A 24,641-nucleotide genomic window follows, 5' to 3' on the forward strand; every position below is an offset into this window, starting at 1 on the left:
GAAGGCAGTTTTTCCACGGACCGGGTAGCGGGGATGGTTTCAGGATGATTCAAGTGCATTTCTTGTGTACTTTATTTCTATTATTATTACATTGTAATATGTAATGAATTAATTATACAACTTGCCATAATGTAGAATCAGTGGGAGCCCTGGGCTTGTTTCCTTGCAACTAGACAGTCCTATCTGGAAGTGATGGGAGGCAGTGACAGATCAGGCATTAGATTCTCATAAGGAACACACAACCAAGATCGCTAGCTCAGTTCAAAATAAGATTCACACTTTTATGAAAATCCAATGCCACCACTGATCTGACAGGAGGTGGAGCTCAGTTGGTAACATGAACAATGAGGAGCGGCTATCAATACACATGAAGCTTTGCTCGCTCACCTGCAGCTCACCTCCTGCTGTGTGGCCCAGTAGGGTCCGTGGCCCAGGGGTCGGGGAACCCTGGCTTAAACAACAGAAATTTATTTTCTCATAATTCTGGATGCTGGAAGTCTGAGATCATGGTGTTGGCAGGGTTGGTTTCTTCTGAGGCCTCTCTCCTTGGCTTGCAGATGACCATCTTTTCTCTCTCTTCACCTGGGTTTCCCTGTGTGTCCTCATCTCCTCTTCTTGTAAGATGTGTCAGATTAAGGCCCACCCATATGACCTCATTTTAACTTAATTACAGCTTTAAAGACCTCTCTGCAAGTAAAGTCACATTCTGAAGTACTCAGAGTTACAGCATTTAAAAATGATTCTACAACAGTGGACTGAAGGAAGGACTCATTGATGAAATGAGTGACAATGTAGGAACCCAAATAGCTTGTTTTTCATCTAAAATTTACCTGTGATTGGTAAGGTTTTTGGTAAAGGACTTAGTTGTTCTGTGCCACTTTTGTAATGCCAGTAAAGGAGGACTAATGACATCAGACGCCTATTATGGAGGGACAAATGCAAAGTAAATATTCTTTGGCAAATATTGAAAAAAGCTTTTTCTTTATGTAGAATCAAAACATTTCTAGCATTGATTCCTGTTACTACTAAACTTTCAGTTATGATAGCATTATATAGCAGAAATATAGAATTTTGGCCAAAGCCATAATAGTTATATCTAATAAAAATTGTTCTCGAATAATTATACTTATCTTAGTGAGCAATGTGACTAATTATGTAGGCTAAGGTTTGGTTTGATATTCAGAATCATTCTTTTGTTCCTTTTCATGTATACATTTGTTACTGAACCTATGAGCACTAAAAGTGATAACATGTCATCCTCTGGAAAAGCACATGGAGTTCAACAGGTGTACCCCACAGCCCAGCACAGTGCCTGGCACATAGACTAGTAGATGCCAATAACTACCAGCCAAATGAATGATAATACTCACTACACCATAGTTTCCTGGCTGAGCACTAGAGGCAGAGGGACTAATAAGCACTTGTACTACTCAGACATTGCCCTGCAGGGTTCTAGGGTTCTCCTCTTAGCCCTCTTTCCAGAGTAAGCTCCTTTCCTCGGCTGAGTGACATTAGGAAAGCCAGACATCAGTGGAGAGTTCTATTTTTTCTGACTCTGCACCAGCACACAGTAGCGGTTTGTTGAGGTGATACGGTTCTGATGCCTGGAGAAATGCCAAGGTTGTTGGTTTTGCGCCGATAGGATTAACAATGTGAACACACGTGGAGTGGTTTTAAGGAGCGAAAAGTGTAATAGGCAAGAAAGGAGGAAGAAAGAAAAGAACAGCTTCCCCATACAGAGACCAGAGAGTGGGGCCTGGAACAGAGAAACCTTGCGTGTGGCAGAAAAGTGGTAGATTATAGGGGAGGCTTGAGGAGGTGGTGTCTGATTTGCATACAGCCCAGGGGATTGGTTTGGCCAGGTGTGTCATTTATGTAGCCTGCAAAAAACCTGGCCCTCCCACCTTAGTCCTTTAATATGTAAATGTGGGTCGCCATGATGTTCTGAACACATGGTGTTATCTGGAGGTGGCCATTACACTGGGCACAGGTGGTGACAAGGAGAAGACAGCAGGAATCGCCACATTGAGTGAACCCTGTTCCTAATGGCTGGTATTTGCATATCAAAGCTTGCCCACCCAGCCCTTCGAGCAGTCTTTTCTGTTATAAAAGAGATGGTTTGGGGGTGGTTTCTTATTACAGGAAAATTTCCACCTAGAACTTTTACCCTTACTATCTGCCTAAAATAATTTCTTAATAACTGCTGTATTAGAGGTACAGACAGTGCATGACATATACAGAAACTTCCTGCACGGGGGCCCCAGAATACTCATTCCATCTTAGGTATTTCATAAAGTCTAGCTGTTGTTCTTTGTGTCTTCAAGAGCATCCTCCAGATTTCCTAACCCATTTTAATCTTCAAGCTCATGAAGCTAATTGGCCACTCCCAGTTGCCAGGCAGTTGAGATGTTCCGTTCACATTTTTTTTTAAATTCAGAAATTATGTAGGAAAAGTTCTAGTTATTCACCATGTACTGACTTGGAACTGTGCCCATTTGATACTAAAAGGGAAGGGGCAGACATTGCCAAATAGCCTTTCTGTTCTTCTTTCCCATCCTCCATTTTAATTTTATTTCTTGAAAGCGTAGCATGGCTGCCTATCAGAAACCTTTGGATTCTCACTTCATTTGCTCCCTGCCTCTTAGTCTAGGTTCCTGGACTCATGAGGATAGGAAGATAAACACATGATTCCTGATGTCTTTGAATTAGTAGCATCAATGGGGGATGATTCCTGATCTCTTTGAATTAGTAGCATCAATGGGGGAAGACACTCATTAAATAGATTACACAACACAATTTTAAAAAGAAGAGAAAGGAAGCTGAACTCCGCCAGACAAAGTTACATAGATAGGGTTTCTAGGAGAAGCCAGAGCTGAGTCCAGAAAGGAGTTATCTAGAGCAAGGAAAAGATTTCCTGGAAAAAGACAAAGCCTCTGCAAAGGCATGGAAGTGTGAAACTGCACTGCTGTTCCGGTTTGAGTCCAGTTTTCCTCACTTAGGGGTTGGCAGCAGAGTAAACAGTTTTCAACACTTCCTCCTTCCTGTCTGTGATGGGAAACATCCCTTCTAGGCTTTTCCCTGCTCCTTCAGGGGCCAGGAATGATCCCCTGCATACCGTATGGAGACTACTGCTCAGCAGAAAGGGTTCCGATGCCCCATCTGAGACCTTGGCACTGGCTTACTCCCTTCCTCACTGGAGGATTCAAAATCCTGCTGGAGAGTGGCTGCCCACAGCAAGATGTCCCACATCTTGCCAGGATGTGGGGATGCCGATGATCCCGGCACTCAGGGTGGGCGAACGTGACAGGCTTTGGAACGGGCTCTGATTATTCTGAGACTGAGGTCTGTCCCATGGAGCCCAGTCTCGCCAGGTGCTGATAGAGTCATCGACAGTCCAGGCTGCCCAGGTTTCTTGTTAGAGTGGGTGAGCCAACTTTATAAGAACCAGGAAAGAAGAAAAAACACGTGAAATAGATTGAAGCTATTTCAATCTGTAGAAGTCAGTTAGATGTAGTGTGTAAATCTATTTGAACTTCAGGCATGCAAATTTCCTGCTATGAACAGGCGGAAGAAAGATTGGTTGAAAAAAAACACTATTTTTAGCAAAGAGGGTAGAAGTGGAGAGTTCTTTTTAAAAATGTATTATAATTCAATCATATGCATTAATCCTTCTGAGGATCAGGTATTTTCCTAGGTGTTGGGGATGAAAAGATGAGTATGATTTGGCTCTACCACAGGTGGATTTTGTAGTTCATACGACCAATGTGTAAGTAGAAAATTGTAGTACAGGACCACGAAGGATCTATCAGGGAGGTTTAAAAATGTAAGATAAGAGCATAGAATAGGTAATAACTAATTCACCCCTGAGGACAAGGGAGAGAAGAGGTCACTTTTAAACTATGTTGGAGGAGGACAGGGAAAGCCCCCCACCCCCCGCCTCCTTTTTTGTTTTTTTAAGTTGAACCACATGAACTTGGCAACATTCAATTCTATTTGACCGAAAAAAAAAAAAGTCAATTTGAAATGGTTTAATCTAACTCTAAGAGCAGGAATGGCATGAAGGTTTCATCCCCTTCACCAACTCTAATCAAATGGGAATCATTGCCTACTGGCTGTGTTGAGAATGATTGTGAGGATTCCAGGCCAATAGGAAAGGATAATATTGAAATTGATTAATTCCGTTCTGGCTAAAGAATGGGTAGGTAGTGGTATAAATTGACCCCATTTGCCATCGTTAGATTATAAGGAATTTGATAAAAGCACAGAAGTCTGAGAAGTACAGGATGTCATCATGTGATACAGATGAAGGTTCCTGGCATTTGGCAGTAGAAGGTTTATGTTGAAGGCTAGGGATAGATAGAAGATCCAGCTCAGTGGACTCACTGAAGAGCTATGTTGAAGCTATATTGAGAAGTGCTTTGAATGACCTTGTAGGCATTCTCCATACTGCTGCTTGTACCTTATTACCTATTTGACTTACTTTTTAAAACAAACACACTTACCTTTCCCTGCCCAAAAAAATGCATGGAGGTTGCAGTGTTCTCTGCTGCTTTGGTTTTGTTGAATTCAAAGCGTCCTTTTAAGAAAAGGTCACAAAGCACTAAGGGAACATACAGTAAGTACTTTCCAAATTAAATTGGAGGATGCTTTTAGATAAAACAAAAACCAAGTCCTGTGAAGGCATAGATTTTGTTTTACAAAAGGTCAAAATCATTGCATAAAGATTTTTTTTTTTTTTTTTTTTACTACTAAGAAAGTATCCAAAGAAGTTATTTCAGTCCAGGTTCTCAGAATCCACAGCATTAAAAAAATTAGGAATGCTTCATTATGCCCTGCCAGAGGTTAGCTTTCCAGGCAAAAATCTGTGCTGTGTCCCAGTGGAATTCTATAAATTGCATCGAGGATATTGAAAATTGACCCAAGGGTTTTAACCGTACAATACTGAAATGTCCTTCTGTGTATGTTTGTGTTACAGTTATACATTTTTCTTTTGAAATTTAAGCACCCCAAGAAACTTCATATCTGATTTTAAAAGTGTTTTTTTAAACCAGGCGTGCACAGGAGAGAAGGTTGAGGAGCATTCCCTAAATCCACTTGCTAGGATCCTATCCTAGATGATTCCGATCTGATAACTCTCTGTGTATCCTATAGAAACACATTCATTTATTTCTAAGATTTCTAGCAGTGAGCAGAAGCACATGGATAACCACTGCAGAGTCACACAGGAGTGCTCATTGATAAACAACACTGACTGTAGAGGGGACTAACTGTCTTTCCTGGTAGGTAGCTTGCCTCCCCTTGGTTGGTTTCATATCCCAATCTCCATTCTTTGGAGTTTGGTTTGTTTGCTGTTAATCCCCAGTGACCTGCTAAAACTGGAAATACCTGAGGCGAGGTTAAACCATGTAAAGTACATCTCATACGTTGTGATAAACTTTTTTTTTTTTTGAGATGGAGTTTTGCTCTTGTCACCCAGGCTGGAGTGTAATGGCGTGATCTCAGCTTACTGCAACCTCCACCTCCTGGGTTCAAGCGATTCTCCTGCCTCAGTCTCCTGAGTAGCTGGAATTACAGGCGCCTGCCACCACACCCAGCTAATTTTTGTGTTTTTAGTAGAGACAGGATTTCACCATGTTGGCCAGGCTGGTCTCGAACTCCTAACCTCAGGTGATCTACCTGCCTCGGCCTCCCAAAGTACTGAAATGACAGGCATGAGCCACTACACCTGGCCGATAAACTGTTTTTAAATGAAGAAGAAAGAACTACTAGTTTAGCACAGGTGAATCATGACTGACACTCCGCCAGACTTTTGATATATTTACTACTCAGAGAAGGTTAGTTAATTTCAAGTTAATTTCACTGTTGTGTGAAGGGCTATTTTGCGGGTGGGGGTGGCTGTTCTCCAGCTATAAGCATGGGAAACCAGATCGAATAAGACCATGGGACATTCCTTCAGGTAGAACCTCTGGCCCTGGGCTGCTGCTCCCTGGGAAAAAGTGGATGAAGTTGTCAGACTGGTAACAGGGGAAGAGTGAGATGGGTTAGAAAGAACTGTGTCTGGTTTACTGTCCCTTGATGACATCACCGTGCAGTCCCTCTGTGTGGCAGGACCCCACACGCTTTGGAAGTTTTAACTACATTTTTGTTGATCGTAGGGAAGATACAGAAGGAGCATAGAACCATTCCCTAGGGCAAGTCTCCAAGGATATAGAAAAGTTCCCTGTTCTGCGGATGCACTTGTAAGGTTGGCTTCTTATCATGGGCGATTGCTTTCCCGTGGTGGTCCTGACAGGGGAATCCAAATCAAACTGGGGCGGTTGACCTTCCCCAGTCAAGGAAGTGACCAGAAACCACAGGGAGGTATTTCCATCACCAGTAATGGCCTTAAAACTCCTCAGAATTCTAATTATTTTCAAAGTCTTGGAGTTTGAGTTTTGCAACAATGGGAAAGTAGAATTGATACCCTGACAATTCCTGACCCCAGTCATCCCTGGAGTGGGTGGTTGTTCAAAATCTGTCATAGATTGAGGAGGTATCTCAGGATTCCACCATTATTTGCCGCTGTAAAATTCCATCTTGCAAGGATAAACCCATTGCCCTTCGCTTTAAATCAGGAGGAGGCAAGTCATTGCTGCAATGCAGCCGCGGTTTGCAGGATGAGCTAGGCAGCCTTTCTGGCTGGAAGGCAGAGAGCTTTAGGGAAGAAAGTGGGAATATAGAAGCCGAAGAATCTCTCATCCAGTGTCCAGTGTGGGTCCAGGGTGGGTCCCAGGGATGGCAAAAAGTTGCAATTTTTCTTTCTCTGCCTTATTTCTGTTCTTCCTCTGAAGAACTGATTCGGAAAGACTGACATTTGAAGGAAGGTACCATTTTCTCTAAACCTATCAACATGTGTGCTTACTACTGATTGAGCGATTATTACATGCCAGCCCCTGCCCTGGGTACATCTCCAGTCATATGATGCACAGCCATTCTCGGAGGTAGGTATGTTTACCCCTGTTTTCCAGATGGAAACACTGAGGCACAGAGAGGTACAGTGACTTGCCAAGATCACACAGTGAAGAGGTGTCTGAGTCAGGCTTACTATCTAGTTCCCTCCAATATTTCTCAAGTTACCTTTTCAGTATGCCACGCTGCTTCCATTCCTGATCTGAACCTGGGCCCTGGGAAGACCAGAGTCCGCTACACAACCCCGTGTGAAAAGTCATGACGTGTGCTTGGTGGGCCGGGTTGTGGTGGGTGGGGGGGGCTTCCACTGATTCCCTTTGGCTAAGGCAGGGGGGCTTTGTTGGGTACCCTTGTCCTGCGCTCTGGGATGTGGCTATGTTTTCATTTCTCTGCGTTTCTCGGTTGCATTGCCGTGATCTCTCAGGTGTAGTGTACCGATTCCCAAACCAGATACCATCTCTCTCTCTCTTTCGTAGGCACGGTCCTGTTGTGCCAGGCCAACCAGGAGGGATCTTCCATGTACAGTGCCCCCAGTTCACTTGTATATACTTCTGCAAGTAAGCCCACTGTCCTGGCTCTTTTTGTTTTGTGACATAAATCTGAGTCCAATCACCTTCCCTGCCATGTAAGTTCTCTCCCCCTCCCTCTCTTGTGGCTCTCTCTGAGGTGAAGTTAATTTTCATAAGCATGTCTGTCTCCCATGCCACTTCCCAGATGTCCTGGACATTCTCTGTTAGATCCGTCAGGATTGGGTCCAATGGTTGGGAATGTGGGCATGGGGTTGGTGGGGAGGGGCATGGGAGGGTGGGAAGCTTTAGCTCATTGCCTGCCTTCTATCATAGCTTTGCAAATTAATATAAAAATAATTTAAATAGCATATACAGGCCACCCCAAAGGCACCCTTGCCTAGTAAAAGATGCTTAACCAGGATTCTTGTACACAGTTGTCTCACGATGGAAAATACCACTAGCCTGCAGCTAGTCACTTGTTTGCAAGGCTTTTCTATCTTTTGCTATGTAATTCCAATGAGGAGGAAGAGGATGAGGAGGAGCAGAGAGAGAAATGTGGTTCCCCCCTCATTGAATCAAGTGCAGGGGCAGCAACAATAAATAATTGTCTTTGAAAAAATCGGGGCACTTTTAAAGGTAGATAAGTATACCCATCAAATGCGGGAGGGAAGAGACCCAAAATAAATACAGGAAGTAGATCACAACATTGACATGGAAGGACCGAAGATTTCTCTGCCTCGAGTGGATGCTCTGGGTTGAAGGATGCCCTATCCTCACCCCAGTTCCCAGAGCGGATAGAAGAATTAAAGCCGCCACTGACTCTACCATGTTCTCCCAGAGGGTATACCCCTTCTTAAAGAATCTCCCAGCCACAGCTGAAACTTTAACATCTGTTTTATACAATGTGTGTAAATCCTGTGAAGTTCCCATAACTGCAGAATGAGTCGTCTTTAGGGTCAGTGCTTAAAAGTGAGTCTGGGTGCCTGGAGTGGGGGTGGGGCTGTTTCTCAGAGTAGTTGTGAAAGGCATGGATGGGGAGGAGAGCAGGAGTACCAGGCTCAAGGGATAAGAGACGTAGGAGAATCCTCACCATCGTGCCAAAACCAAACATCTTCATTTCCTAAACTGTGAAGCTGAGGAAAACCAACCTCCTCACTGTTGGGGCAGCACCTCCCTGTTACCAGCAGTCACAGGGAATCAAAAATATAATGTGACACACCCAAGGGTCTGAAGTCTTCAGGAGTTCTGACAGCCAGTTGTTTCTCACAGTTAGAGGTTTTGAGACGAAGTCTCACTCTGTTACCCAGGCTGGAGTGCAGTGGTGCCATCTCAGTTCACTGCAACCTCTGCCTCCTGGGCTCAAGCAATTCTCATGACTCAGCCTCCCAAGTAGCCGGGATTATAGGTATGTACCACGACTCCCACTGATTTTTGTATTTTTAGTAGAGATGAGGTTTCCCCATCTTGGCCAGGCTGGTCTCAAACTCCTGACCTCAGATGATCCATCCACCTCAGCCTCCCAAAGTACTGGGATTACAGGCGTGAGCCACCGCCCCTGGCCCAGAGTATAATCTTCAGTGGCAATTTTGGCATTAATTAAATGCAAGACATTTTTCTGTGCCTCCCAAGAAGCCCAAATCTAATCATATTGGCAAGAAGTGGTTCTTTCTGAATTTGTGACAACAAATTCAGAAGGGCCTCTTTGGGGCCAGTGTAAATGTGTGTGCATGTATCTCCTGAAATTGTAATGTTACTACACATTTTCACATGTCCAGCCTTGTGTATTCCTCTCAAAACCAGCACCAGGTAGGTATCACAATGTTTGCTTTACAACTGAGGAAATGGAGGGCAATCCCAGAGCCAGTGTGTTATAGATTTGTCTTCTGAACCTGGGAAAATTATTCAACCTTCAGCTACCTTTCTGAGTCCATTTGACTAAATCTGATCGCTGTACCATTTACCTAGCCTTCCTCGTCTATATTATTTTCTGAAGGAGAGTTGGTGTGCCAAAACTTACCATAGGGCTGGGTCCTAGAGTATTATTTTTTTCTCTAACATTGTTGTCCTATAGAAGTGTCTGGGATAAAATCTTTATGCTATCCAACATAGTGCTGATGGAACTGAGACACTCATTTTTATGTTACATTAATTAGCCATATAGGGCTAATGGTTACCATATTGGACAGTATGGCTCTATATGATGATATGACATATCTATGTTTCGATTTTCTTTACAGAAGTAAACAAAACAATCAACTCCAAAAGTGTGCTAGTTTGAATTGGTATAGCCATTCTAAAGTGAATTGGGGAAGCATCTCTCACATCACATGAAAATATTTCCCAAATTCTCCATAATAAAATAGCTGAAGCATAGAGAGAAAATGAAACCATCTAAAGCAAGGGCCACCCAACCCAGCCCATGGCCTGTGTTACAAGGCTTATGAATGAAGAATGGTTTTTAGATTTTCCAAGGATTGAAAAAAACAAAACAAAAACAAACAATGTGCCAGAGACCTAGGTGGCCTGCAAAGCCTAACGTTTTCACAGTCCGACTCTTTACAGAAGAAGTGTACTGATCTCCAATTTAAAGGGTCGATTTTAGTATTAAAAATACAAAGTGGCAATATCACTGCACTGTGTGTAGCTGTACTTTTTTCTGTGTTTAAAGTAAAAATTTACAATTATGAAATTGTATAATGTGCATCCAACATCCTTCATTTCTAAATTGTATCAGTCGTATTACCTGCACATTATATGCCATGTGCTTTTTATAAAAATATGTTTATGGACCCATAGTATTGTTTCATTATATTATATTTTAATCTATTCCCCCATTCTTGAGAACTTAGGTTCATAGCAATTTTTTTTCAAAAATATTAAACAAAATAAACACCCTTCAATAGAGCAGTTTTAAAGAAAATAGCTAATTTTACCACCCCATTAAAAAGCAAAATGAAAACTAGTTTCTTACATTAAGAATCTTCACTTGTCAATGCTTAAGCAAGGGCATTCAGATTGTCAACCTCGATTAGTATTTTGTAATGGTGACCAACTCTGAGACCCCTCCCTCTCCAATTGGGTAGGCAGAGGGGCCTTCAGTTATTTCTGTTTGCAGGCTGTGCATTGGTGTTGAATGTTAAGTTTATCCGCACATCCCTAAGACACATTGCTGCGGTTTCCTTTCTCTTTTATGGCTTTTTGGTCTAGGCTGTTTGTGGATTACTGGCTGGGCAACATTCACTTAGGTTTTTCTCTTCCAGATTAGATGCATATTCTACTACAAAACCATTCCCCATTACCTGCAACAGGTCAGCCGGCACATAAAGGGTTATTTTTACACTCAGGCCTGTGCACACACACAGACGAGTTATACTCATGGTCATCCAGGATTTTTCTCCTCCCAACAGTTTCGATTTGCCCAGGGCTGAGAGTCACATATTTTATCTTTGCTCTCTGATGGGTGCAGACTTTCTCTCTAGGAATCCAACCATTGCCCTCAAAGCTGAGGCTACCATACTTTTCAGCAATTGTGTAGGATGCTCTTGTTTTTTAACTTGAAAATGCATATGTTCCTCATTTCTGTTTAACAGCTGTGCTCCTGAAGAAAGGTGTGTGTAAATTACACTTTTGTATGTTGGATCCTATGTGTCTACTGACTTGCAAGATAACTCTGGAGCTTCGTTTTTGTTTTTTTGCATTTTTTTCCTCCATGGATCTTTAACTGGCCTTTGATTTTTGTTTTTTTTTTTTTAAGACTTAAATTGTACCTCTTCCTAGTCAAATAGCTAATCATCTGTAAATAACATCCTTAAATGCAGTAGGGGAGATGGTTTTTAAAGGAACCCTGCTGAATTAGTCTGTAATGAAAATAATTCCTACTGAAGTTATCTGCTTTTGATATGCATTTTTGCATAACAGTGAGGTTTTCTCCCCCATTAAGTGAATCATCCTAATAATGTAACCCAGGACTCATAAAAGTATTAAGAGAAAGATTTTCACTGATAACTTTGTGTCCATACAACTAATTCCGTAGACTCTTCCATCGGACCCCAAATGACTCCAGTTTTTCTCCCTCACCCCTGAACTTCATGCAGGTTTAAAATCCTAGTTCAAATTGTGTCACAGGTCATCATGCATCCTCTTACACGTCCTAATAAACTACTCTCATCCAGAGTATAAAATGGGCCTGCTTTCTATGCAACTTAAATGAAGAAAGAACAAAACTCTAGAGAATTAGGCAACATCACCTAGTGTCAAATGGAAAACATTTGCAATTAATATTTTTCAATAGGCTTTCAATAGAAACAATTCAACCCCTTAACAGAAAGGTTTAGTGAAATGGGCAGGGCTGCTGGTATGTGGACTGTTCATTCCATTCCGAAGGCCAGTGGTCAGCCTGCTCCTCTTGTTGAGGGGAAAGGTACTAGGTGTATTACTGCCAGCGCTGTTTTGCATATGGCGAATGCTCAACATCAAAATTGGCACCAGGCAGAAATAGGAAGGTAAAGAACATACCACATCTCTTCCAAATTAAAACATGAGTTTCATTTTCATTAGTTGAAGTATCAAAAGGTAAATCATTGGTTACATGAATGAAAAAGTTCACTTCTGATTCAGATTAGCAAAGCGAGCTATCGCAGATCCTTATTTACATATGAAGTAGATGTTTCCAGAAGCATATAAATGTTTATTTTGTTTTCTTCAGGATTTTATGAATATATTTTAAATTACAATAGTAACAGGTGCTCACTGCAATCAACGTGGAGTGTGCAAATAAACATACGCACACACAATTGTAATAATGTGGGAATAATATCCTCACTTTATCCAGTAACATAAACCCTTAAAAGTGTGTGGACGCCCAGTATCCTTCTACATTTTCTCCATGGTTATTCAGGAAAGGACATACACACATGCAATGGTGGGGGCGGGGGACGGTGTGTTATTAGTTTGACTTTACAGAGGAGAGTATACACAGATGTTACATGGGCATTACATATATCAATCATATTTAATTTCACATAGTACATTGTGACCGTCTCCCTTTAAGCCTTTTAAATGTTTTCATCCTGTTTGTTTAATGACGTAAGTGGTTGACAGTCAATTCAACCATTCTCTATCCATAGTCATTCAAGCCACTTCTTTTTACTTTTTATTTTATTTATTTATTTTTTTTATTTTTTGAGATGGAGTCTTGCTCTGTCACCCAGGCTGCAGTGCAGTAGCGCGATCTCGGCTCGCTGCAAACTCCACCTCCTGGGTTCACACCATTCTCCTGTCTCAGCCTCCCAAGTAGCTGGGACTACAGGCGCCCGCCACCATGCCCGGCTAATTTCTTTGTATTTTTAGTAGAGACGGGGTTTCACGTGTTAGCCAGGATGATCTCAATCTCCTGACCTCGTGATCCACCCGCCTTGGCCGCCCATAGTGGTGGGATTGCAGGCATGAGCCACTGTGCCCAGCCTAAGCTACTTCTTTTTATATTCCCTCCACAAAGAGATAGTAAAAATATTTGCAAATACCCTTACGTACAACTACATCCATTCTACACTTAACATTCCCAAACATGGAACTGTTGGTTCCCTTCCAGCATTCTTGCCAGCACTGCCATGTTTTGCTCTATTTTGCAAATTGCATAGTGAAAAATAACATCTCAATTTGTTTTAGTTTGTATCTGCCTTTCTCCTATCAATGATCACCATCTTTCACATTTTTTCATTTAGACTTTACCTTTTTGAATTTCCAGTACACATCTTCCCGTTTGAGATTTTTCTCATTTTATTGTCAATTCACATGTGAGTGACACTTGTTCACTAGGAGGATAACCTATGAATAGTTTAGATGTTACAAATGTATTTCCTATTTTGACGATTGATGTTGCTCACATTCCACCATACATTTTTAATTACATAGGCAAATGTATCTCTCTTTTCTGATCATTTTAGACATCATTTTGGATTACAAAATCCCTGTCAAGAGCAAGTTTTGTTTTGCACCGTATTAGTCAGTTTGGGCTGCTATAACAAAATACCATAGACTGGGAGGCTTAAGCCACAGACATTCATTTTCTCAAAGTTCTGGAGGCTGGAAGTCCAAGATCAGGTTGCCAAGAAAGTTAGGTTCTGGTGAGGGCTTTCTTCTTGGCTTACAGATGGCCACCTTCTCCCATGTTTTCATAAGAGACAGACAGAGACAGAGAGAGAGAGAGAGAGGAATAGAGCAATCTCTGGTGTCTCTTCATATAAGGGCATGAATCTTATGAAGGACCCACCCTCAGGACCTCATCTAAACCTAATTACCTCTCAAAAGGCCCCATTTCCAAAAAGCATCACATTGGGGGTTACGGCTTCCACATATGAATTTGAGTGGAGAGGACATAATTTAGTCCATAGCAAGCCCCTTGATACAGGGATGTCAGTTTTATTTGTCAAGGGCTAGAAAAGCATTTTCTGGCAGAAATTTCTTTATTGTTCCGTATGCTTATCAATGCCAATGAGCGCGTTTTCCACAGTTCCATGAAAGCCAGAGTTGAACAGTAGATCCACATCAGGATAAATCCTAAAGTTAATGGAAGATTAATTATTGTTTCCCCTGAAATTTTCACCCTGATACCCTTCCCTCCTCAAAAAAAAAAAAAAAAAAAAAGAACAAAGAAAAAAAAAGATATCATGGGCAAATGCTTGGGAACCTGAATGTTACCAAAATGCAAAATCAATTCCTCATTTATTCACTTCTATGAAACTCAAGGGCAGGTGGTAGGGGCATAGTTTTAACTGGTATATTGATTGCAGATTTTAAGGAAGTAATTGTGTGGAATTCATAAAACAATGATTTAAGTGGCAGAAACATACATAAATCACGCCTGTACTATTTTACTTTTAGGTAATTGATAGAATTTCCATGGGTTTCTGTAATTAAAGTAAGGACCTAAATTAATTTACGGCTTCCTTTTTCTTCTGCACAATACATAAAATGTCAGTGGGCTGGACTCAGTTAATAGAAAATACACATACAGGTCATTTTGTTACTGACACATTGGTGTAAAGAATTGTGTCTTCTTTTTCCCTCACTTGCCAGTATCTGACAGCTTCTTGCTTTCCTCCTAGATGTTTTTCTAGTATTTTATGGAGGGGGTGCTTAAAAATAACTAGCTCCGGGACTAGGGTAAGCAAGTGACGTGCTCACTTCAAAGATTAAAGGGGTATCCACATTCTTCATAAATAGCATTTTAATGCAATATTTTTAAAAATCTAAAGTAACAAAAAAAGCTCCATGATTAACAGAATATCAAGACAGAATAAGTTTTATTCATTTTTCCTTTTGGAGCCTTAAGATCCCATTTGGCTTACTCCAGCACTATTTAAATTTTGATAGTCTGCTCATCGTGGATTTAAAAAATAATTTGGGTGTTAAAAGATTGCATTAAAACACGATTTATCTTCATTACAGAGTTTTTTGGTGTTTCCTCCCTTCCACCCCCCACTTAAGTTCTGCAACTACAGTGAACGCCTGTTAACCTAGTTGCAGCCCTGAAATCATGATGATATCCATAATCATAAGTAGTGGTTACTGGGCACTCACTATATGTCAGGCATTGTGCTAAGCCCTTCTCATTAGCTTCCTTAAGAAGGAACTATAGGACAGGTATGATTAATTATGCTACCTTTTCTCAGGAGGAAATTTAGGCTTGGGGCCATTGAGAAGCTTGTCCGAGATCACCCAGCCAGATCAGCTTTGAACCAAGCCTTCTTCTTCACTACTCTCTCAACTTTCCCCCAGAGGCTGGAAACAGGATGGACTCCAAGAAATGGCTGAGCAGGGAGTGGTCATGGGGAACCTCTCAGCAGCTGTCCAGCATCTCTATTTGGGCCAAGGTTGTGCTGTCTCCTCCCCATCCCATCATGTTTGGAGACGCACTTTTCCCCTCTTTGAGATGTCTGGCCAGGGCTTAGCAAATTATTCTCTAAAAGGCTGGATGTTACTAATATTTTCAGCTTTACAAGCCATCTAGCCTCTGTTGCAGTGACTCAACTCTTGTTATAGCTTGAAAGTAGCCATAGACTACTGTACATATAGCCATAGACTTCTAGGTTGAAACATGAATGAATAGGCGTGACTGTGTTCCAATAAAACTTTATTTACAAAAATGGTCTGTAGGCCAGATTGGGCCCAAGCGCCATAGTTTACCCATCTCTTTGTCAGGCCATAATTCTTACTTAAAAGGGCAGAACATGGTAGCTGGCTGCTTGGGGGTGGAAATAAGAAGGAAAATTCTTTTAAGTGTGCACCCTCATGTATTTTTTGCATTTTGTACCATTTTACCACATTTTAAATGATGTAAAGTAGTACATAAAAATAGGTACCCTTCTCCTGGTACCTATTAAGATCAGGATACAAATTGATCTTGATTTAAATGATACAAAATGAACTTGACTTAAATTTGATCAAGATACAGGAATGGGTTGTTAGTTTTGCTTGCACAATGAACAAATCTGGTTTCAGAGGCTTAATTCTATTGCCATTAGTCTAAGACCTGCCCCAGTTTCCTTGGGCAAAATGTGAAGACTCCATTATCTTACCCAGGATCTTCTGTCTGAACTCTTTCCATTTCTATCCCCACACTTCCAACAAGCTGGCTCTAAAAGATCCTCTCGGCTGGACCCTTCCAATCAGGGAATCAGACACTCCTTCTCTTTTGCTATGGTTCAGCATTATGGTGGCAGCCTACCTGTGTCCTCTTTGTCATTTTCTCAGAGATAATTCCTTCTAGTTTTTAGTCCTTTGATTGGAGAGGGGGTTGAAAGGTGTTACTTCATTCAACCAATCTTTATTGAAGCTTTTTCTATATGCCAGGTGCAATTCTACGTCCTGAAAATATGCTATGAAGATACTCTCAAGTTGGCTTCTATTATACCTATATTCTTGGGGGGACACATAACAGACAAATATATATAATGCTAAGGTTTCAGAATTTCAAACGCAGTGCTCCTAGGGATATTTGGGAAGTAACACCCAACAGGAGACTTATTCACTGTTAGCACTGCCATTGGGGTGCCTCTCAGTAGGTGAATTAAGTGTCCCTATTTTCACCAGTATTCAACACTGTAGACAGGTGCCCTTTGCTACTGAGACCCTATTTGCTTCACCAAACCCATGGATTGAGGTGTTTTCAGACACCTGCTAGGTGCCATGCTCTCCCTGCCACCTCAATCATAGCACCTATCTATTTATGAACAATAGTTGCCCACAGCATTGCAGAATTATCCAGCTACCCCCCACCCACCAATGGTGAACTCCAGAAATCATTCTTTCTCCATCATTGAAGCACCATCTCTGCTTTTCTCCATCTGCTCAACTTTTCCCATGACACAGCACATTTGATTAACAGATGATTTCTAAGAGGCTTTTACTAGCTCTGATATTAACTTAGTTATTCCACCTGGATCACAGTCCTCAGAATAGGTTCATTTGTATTTTTAATCCCTGCAACCACTACCCCCAACTTCTTCATCCTTGTGTTGTTTCTTTGGCTGTCATAATCATAACCCACTTTGTTGTTTGTTGTTTTTAACCAATTCCAAGAAAAAATTAAAACCACTAGTAGAACCTCTCACCCCCAGTTGTTTAAAGGGAAAGTTCTGCAAAGAGGCAGCCACATTTCAGGCAGCTGCTATGCAGCTCTCTGTCATTGCTTTGGTTATTAATCTCACTGCAGAATGGTGATTTTCATCTTTTTCAGATGGGTGTCTTGCTGCAAAAGGCCGCCAGTTGCAAAAACTACCATCCCATGGTGTGCCCCCAAACATCTTATTTGTCTTGATATTTCTTTCACAGAAATACATATGACAGATAAGGAGTCACTAGAGGATGCTTTTGCTTTGTGTCAGACAGATATTAAAACAATAAACTATGTTGCCCTGGGATTCCAATGCATACACAGCCAGAGAACAAGGCCGAGATGAGATGTTTCAGAAAGGCAGTGAGGCAATTGTTCTGGGGGAATTCCCTGGAAACCCCAAGTCCTGTGATAGCATTGACAGAAAGTGTTTTTAATGCTCACATTTTCTTAAGAGGATCAACTGGCTAGTGCAGCTCCTGCATTTAACTCCTTGACAAAACTCACCCTCATCCAGCCTCATCAGAGGCAAGAGAAATCCTTCAATAGTTTGAGAGGCTTATTTTGAGAGTTTATTTTTTAAGCACTTATCTGCCCTTTATTTGCTTCCCCAAACTAATGTGGATTTACATTAAAAAAAAAAAAAGAAAGGAATCCATTTTACAGTCAGAGCTCTGAGCAGGTAAGTTGCAGGGGCTGACAGCAAGATCTTGCTTGGTTCTTGGAATGTAAAAGAGGACAGTTTGATGCAATGGAGCAGGTGCACATTCCCAAGGGCCCCAGCTTTGTAAGTTGAGTCAAGCTCTCTCTGGGTCTACAGAGCTGGGAATGAACAGCTTAGGAAGGGAGAGGCTGAATCCAAGGGCACTCATAATTCAAGAGCTGGAGCAATCATTCTTTCATCAAATACCAGTCTTCTTGGATAGAAATGTGTCCAACCATAGAGGTGGCTGCTTCTTCCTCCCTTGCCTTATTTCTTTTCTAAAATAAATCTCAGTGCAAAGACCATGAGGAGCAGCTCAGCTTGCCTCTCATCGAAGGGAAAAAGAGCTTGGTGTAGTTCATATAAACCCAGTAATGTAAACACGTGCTTCAAACACCATTTTCTTAAATCATGTTTTTATATAAAAGAACTGTCATGCCAAAAGCTATTTATCCCTACTGGAGAACTTGGGAGCATTGTTAAGAAAATGCAGTTTCAGAACCAAACACCACACCACATGTCTTAGATTTATCTCCTTGAGTTTTGTTTGTGTGCAACATAGGCTCTTGATGCCTAATACTTTTCATATGAAAGCAAACAGAAAGGCACAACCATCTATGGGTATCTATTATCCCTACCCTTACTATTTGCTACAGGAATCTCAAACATTTCCAGAAGATCATTTTTCCTTTTTCTGGCAAGTCCTAATTCCCACTAGTGGTTTTACAACATTTTTCTTGAGCTACAGCGTGATTTAGTGAAAAGAGCTGGATTCAGGAAAGTCTGGGAGTAAACTGTCACGGTAGACTAGTGCTGTGACCTTGGCCAAGTCTCCTCGCCATGTAAATAGCCATGACTATCTACCTACCCATGAGCACTAAATGAGATTGTTGTGCAGCGTCCTTCAGGCTGCTTGAGGCGTTACAGCTCCTCAAATGCTACTCTTTCTTTTTCTGGCTCAGAAGCCACCTTCTGCAGGATTTTTTAAAGTCCACCAAACCAGATGTGATGGTGTACTTTTATAGTCCTAGCTACTGGAAGGGCTCAGGTGGGAGGATGACTTGAGCCCAGGAGTTTGAGATTGCAGTGAGCCATGACCACGCCACTGCACTCTAGCCTGGGGGAGACCCTGTCTCAAAAAATAAAGTTCACCAAAGAAGCTGGTTTGGATGGTTTATATTACTCCAGTGACTGGACTGGTGGACCACTCCTGAATGGTAGTTCCTTAGTCTATTCTATATGGGTGTTTTGGAGGCTCTGGCTCAGATATCAGGCAGATGATCCCTAGGCTCAGACAGTACCTGTCCTCCAGGTTGGCTTTGGGCATTGATCAAAGGATCAGGACTCTCTTTTTTAAGTCTGAAAGCTGATGCTCAAAATCAGATGGCCTCAGCACTGCCACACAGATCAGCTATCCCCACAGCTATGGCTGGGAGTGAAATGAACAATGCATGTGCATCGCGTACCCATCTTGTGAGCCACCATCAGACCCCTCCGAAGGCTTCATGTTCAGGAGCTGCGTCAGCCCAAGAGAACCTTGGGAAATCCAGCCCAGCATAAGGAAGCTAATTTATCTCACTTGCCCTGTTTCCTACCTGGAGAGGCTATTCACCGAGCTTGCTGTTTCAGCCAGCTGTTAGATAGAACATGAATGATTTAACAATTGAAACTTTAGTATGTATATGCACTGGATAAAGTAATTATATAAATTATTTGGGTTTTTTTTTTCCGTGGTTTCCCGGGAAACAACAACATGGTTATCAGTACAGATTTTGTTAAACTAATAGATGATGACGAACTGCTGCATCCAAATTAAAATAAATCTCAGCTCTTCAGGGCTTTGTCTTCTCCTTCAAAGGACAGAAAGCACCTTTGCAAATGCCTTTTGCAGTTCTGCCAAGTTAAACACTCCAAGATTGAGACTCATTCTCATTTTGCCGAATGTTACAAAAATCCAGCCGGGGGGGATATTGTCAATACCTGTGAGTAGGCAAATCACAAATACCTCTTCTGCATAGTAAAAACATATCACTACACATTTAGCAGCCATGACATTTGCCACTTGTCTGTTGGATTAATCTAGCCATTTATAACCTGTGAGGAAAGATACAACAGCTAACTTTGGGAGGTAAGCGGGAACAGCACGCCAATTAGTTACCACCAATTCTACTGCCTTCGCTCAGAGACACAAGGGCCTTATATGATCAAAGAATATTCATGTGTGTGAATGGTGTGTGTGTCTTTTGCTGTTGCTTTAATTTGTTAAGTTAGGGGAACTTTCTCCTTTGGGAACACCAGACTCGTTGCTCAGAGTAAATCCCAGTATGCTCATTACATGTAGTTTTATTTTCCTAGATGACTATTTTTATTTCCACAAAAAGGAGACTTATTTCAAAAACCCAAGTTCTAAGGTGATATTTGATAACATATTAAAAAAGCAATTATATATAGAAAAACATGCAATAGCCCAAAATGTTATGAAGGTTTCTTATGCAGATCTTCCAAGGCTTTGAAATAAGTTTCTTATTCCAGTCTTCCAAATTAGAAATTTCTAGCTGAATTTAGTTGTAAGGAGCTCATTATTGTGACAGTAATCATGTTTGTGTTCAGCTGCAGCCTTTACTCACACTGTACTAGTACAAACCTGCTCACTAACTCTACAGAATCTGCATTCCCAATATTTTTGGGTTGAACACCACCTCCCCCTCACATCAGGATGTAGAGGTAAACCCTAGTGGCAAAGGGAAACAGCCTGCCTTTGAACTCTTATCAGGAACATAAATCAGTGGTGATCCCTATGGCCGGCATCCAATTAGCAGAAAAGGAACAGGGCCTTTCCAGGTGTCTTGAAATCTCAGAACATAAGTATCTAACAGAAGAAATGGCGGGCACACACACAGACCCTCTAATGTCTCCCCTATCCCCCAACAAGAAGCATATTGAGATCTCTGGGAGACTGTCAACAGATTCCCCTGCAAATTAACCCAGTCCATGATGAATTGGGGCTGGCTCTGTCTCAGATGTGGGGTATGGATATAGGGAGATGATGTAGCAGCTTGTACAGGCAATAGGAGGGAATCCAAACTGAGAGTCTCTAAGAAGCAGAGAGAGAGTAGAAAGCTTTTCCCAGAGCCTGACTGGGGTTGCCTTTATGTTGCATGATGGATAAGAACATAGGCTTTGGTGTCAGGCTGCCTTGGTTCAAACCCCTGGGTGAGTATCTGAGCTGCTCTATACCTCCATCTCCACCCCAGGAAAGTGAAGATAGCAACAATCATGGTTCATATGGTTTTGTGAGGCATTAGTGGGTTAATCTCCAGGTCTGGCAATTAGCAAGTGCTAGTAAATCCTAGCTGTTATCATCATGCAATTGAATTTTCTCCACCTGATAATGGAGCCTCAGAGGTTGGAATTTTGCCAACTGCAATCACATCGTTCCTTGAATTACTGCAGTTATCACTGCCTGGGTTTTTAGACAAGGGAGGTCCAGGATCCCTTATCACTAACTCCATCACCCCAGAGTTTCTGTGAGAATATGCATCCCTCACAGGCCGCTCCTTAGCAACTCTCACCCGTTTGAGGATTGCCACCCATTTTCTTTCGTAACTGTAGGACTATGGCATTCCGAGTTCATCACACACCGTAGTCAATACACATATCAGTGATCACCTTGTGCTCGGTCATCTTCTAGATGTTGGAGACACAGTAGGGACCAACATAGAGTCCTCAGGACATCCCTATAGAGAGATGTATAAGGAAGTTGAAATCAAGTCAGGTGATAAGAAACGAATGAGAAGGAAAAAAAAACAACAGGGTAATATGATGGTAACTGGTAACAGTTGTGGGTGTCAGGAGATGTGAAATTAGATAAAGAGGTAAAGCCTTTGGAGGGAGCGATGTTGGAACTGAGAACTGAATTTGGGAGTCAAGTTCACTGTTAGAGACTGGACAAAGGAGAGAGAATCTGCCAAAAGCCACTGAAATACAGCCAAGTGAGGCTGGAGAAAAAAGAGACATTTTAGCCTCTTACAATCTTATTCCCGAAGTCTAGCTGAAGTCAAGATTTAGATCAATATATTCAGCTTGGACAATCAGGCCAGTACATTGTCACCATCTTTTTTTTCCCTTTCAAAAATGTGCATTTCTCTCCAAGTTCACATTCTTGCCAATTCCTTCGATGCATCCCAATCAGACCTATAACAGCCTAGAAACTTCTGGCTAATTTGGATTTGACTAGAACTTTTCTACCATGACTTTATGTAAAGAGATTCAATTATGGTGCGCAGTGTTTTGTGAGTAACTACCACCCATAAAAAGTTAATTAATCAGGGCTGTGTCAATTTCCTCGTGCCATGTCAATTTGCTGCAAGGTAATTAATCACTAATCACCCACCAAGCAGCAGGCTGAGGGACAATCCACGAGTCATTTATTGTCTTTCCCCAAATAAATGGCACACGCAGCCAGGAAGAAACACATCTTGCCTTTCATAATATTTTTATCGACACTTTTGCATGTTGTAATAGACTGCAGCAACAAGCAGCTGCAGTTCAATGGAATATGAATATTAAAGAAACAAATGAGCGGAGATTTATAGGACATTGCGTTTCTGTAATGTCAGTGTTGAGATTAAACCAAGCAAATGAACAGTGAAAAATTACTCTTCCATGTGGAGAATGGTGATTAGACTTGTACATTAATTAGAAATTTTTGTTTTCCTATTCAATGCATTTCAAATGAGAATGTCCTAGAAGAAACTGTTTGTCCAAAATGTAGATTTATTATTCACTTCTAAACAGCAGTATTTAATATCAACATGCATTTCATACTGAAACAAAGGTCAATCCCACATGTGTGTTTCAGGGATAAATGTATGTGTATATGAGAACTGGAGATTCGACAAATTAAGTGGCCGTTTTGGTCTTTCTATCAGTGACCGAAAGGATGGAAGCTTTCTCCCCCACCCACCACCCTCCCCCCCCGCTTTTTTTTTTTTTTTTTTGCCAAACTCTGAAATTACTGGATTTTTTTAAAAAAAGAAAAACCTTTCCATTTTTGTTTGGAGCTAGAACTTAATAAGCACCATCATGATAAAATTTTCATTTAAGGCCATTTAAAGAGAGTGACCTAGTTGTCTGTAAAATCCTATGTTATAAACCAATTTGATGTACTTTTGAGATTCGTTCTGAAAAAGGAGAAAACATATTTTGCCACTTGGAAAAAATCAGGTTTTTTGACTCTTCATTGTGATGTTCATTGCACGATGCCCTGCCTCGGAAATTGCTGCTCTATGAGCTATGGCTGGTGGTTTATTTCGCCTCAGTATGTTACCTATTATGCCAGTTCTTAATTTATGGTCCAGCACATGGAATGGGAGTTCCCCCAAGGGGAATCCTGCAAAACCATCAACCTGCTGTTGAAAGCACATCTGCACCCCCAGAATTGTGTAAGTGAATATTTCCTACCATAAATTACCCACAGAACAATTTCACCCCAAATTAGCATGAATCTCTCGCCATCTTAAAACCTTCCAAGGCTGGGGAAATGTGTCATTATGGAGCAAAGGGAGAGGAGGAGCAGGACAAAGAGAGCCCCCCCTCATCCATTCGGATGCCCACCTTTTCCAGGGCATCTGGCAATCTCATGCAAATTCAAACCAGTGCACAAATGCAAAGAATAATTGCCCATTAAAGCGGTTGTATATTTTTATGGCTTTGATGCAGAATCCGCCCCCCTGTCGGGTTTTGCATCTGCTACTCTTCCGTGTCTCCCAGAGCTCTAAAACTTTAATATGCAGTTTATAACCCTCAAGTATTTTCCACTGGTTTTGTGTTTTTTCTCTTGGGATTTCCTGGCTGGTGAGATGATCTCATTTGTGTTTATTTTCGAAGGTAAGCACCATGTTCGTAAAAGAGGGAGACAAGACACACTCATCACTGTAAATACATTGAGTGCAGGGCTCATTGGAGGTGGGAGGTGGGGGCTTTGTTTTTGAGGGGGAGACAGGCAGTTAGCAGTTGACACTTTAGTAAATGGCCCATTTGGCTGGTGGATACACCCACACATCTTCCGCTTTAAAGTGTTGATTTGCCGTGATACTTGAGCACCAGCACAGCGTGCCCCTTGTTACATCCCTAAAGCTTCCATTTCATCGAGTTCCATGGGACAGAACTTCTTATTCCCAAGAACTGAGATGGTTACTCTACTAACCTCCCCCAAAATATGCTCTGTATATAAATCTAGCTGAAGGGTGAGAGTGGGTGGGCTGGAAATGCTCATGTGTCAACAAGATGCTCAACTGGTATTTTCTCTGAAAGCTCTTGCCTGTTTTGAGAGAAATTCATTTTTAGCTTATGAGCTGAATCCAATTTGTGTTGTAGTGATACCAGATTTTTCTCTTTGATTCATGTTGGATAAGGCTTCAGAAGGAATCTTCAGTATAATGAACCTATGGGTTTTCTTGTTTCCCTCATGCCAAAAACTAAGGATTTATACTATATCCACAAATCAACCTGAATCCTTTCCATTGTTCCTTATTGATGGTCTGCTTACATGTGAGTTAACTTGAAATTGAACTAGGAAAAAAAAAAAGCAAACTTGCAGTGCTGGGGTTTAGAAATGACCATTGTTCGGTGTCTTTTTCCCCTAACATTGTTTTTTAATTAACAAAGAGGCATTTACAAATACTGGATAGGGTGATGTTTGACTTTTAACATTGATTTAAATATTTTATTTCATATTCTAGAAATGGAGAGAACATTGTGAGTTTCCACTGGGCATTTTGCATTGGCTTTATTAAATAGTCATTCATTGCCCACTTACTGGATCTAGACTTCTAAACTAGGGTATTTGGCATGTCTGGATCCA

At 41.4% G+C, this 24,641-nt stretch overlaps 1 protein-coding gene across 33 annotated transcripts in view; it reads left to right on the forward strand.

Moving 5' to 3' along the window:
* RBFOX1 (RNA binding fox-1 homolog 1) overlaps positions 1-24,641 on the forward strand; it is a 2,483,553-nt gene that overhangs the window by 2,393,397 nt on the left and 65,515 nt on the right. For 22 of the 33 annotated variants that reach the window (XM_063699486.1, XM_019012245.4, XM_019012254.4 and 19 more), the window contains one exon: positions 7,425-7,505. The exons of the other annotated variants lie outside the window; for them this stretch is intronic. In XM_063699486.1, coding sequence (XP_063555556.1) covers positions 7,425-7,505 — 81 coding nt within the window. The remainder of the gene's footprint in view (positions 1-7,424; positions 7,506-24,641) is intronic. 33 annotated transcript variants of the gene reach the window in all.

The sequence above is a fragment of the Gorilla gorilla genome, chromosome 18 (genome assembly GCF_029281585.2).
Source record: "Gorilla gorilla gorilla isolate KB3781 chromosome 18, NHGRI_mGorGor1-v2.1_pri, whole genome shotgun sequence".
Classification (NCBI taxonomy): Eukaryota; Metazoa; Chordata; class Mammalia; order Primates; family Hominidae; genus Gorilla; species Gorilla gorilla.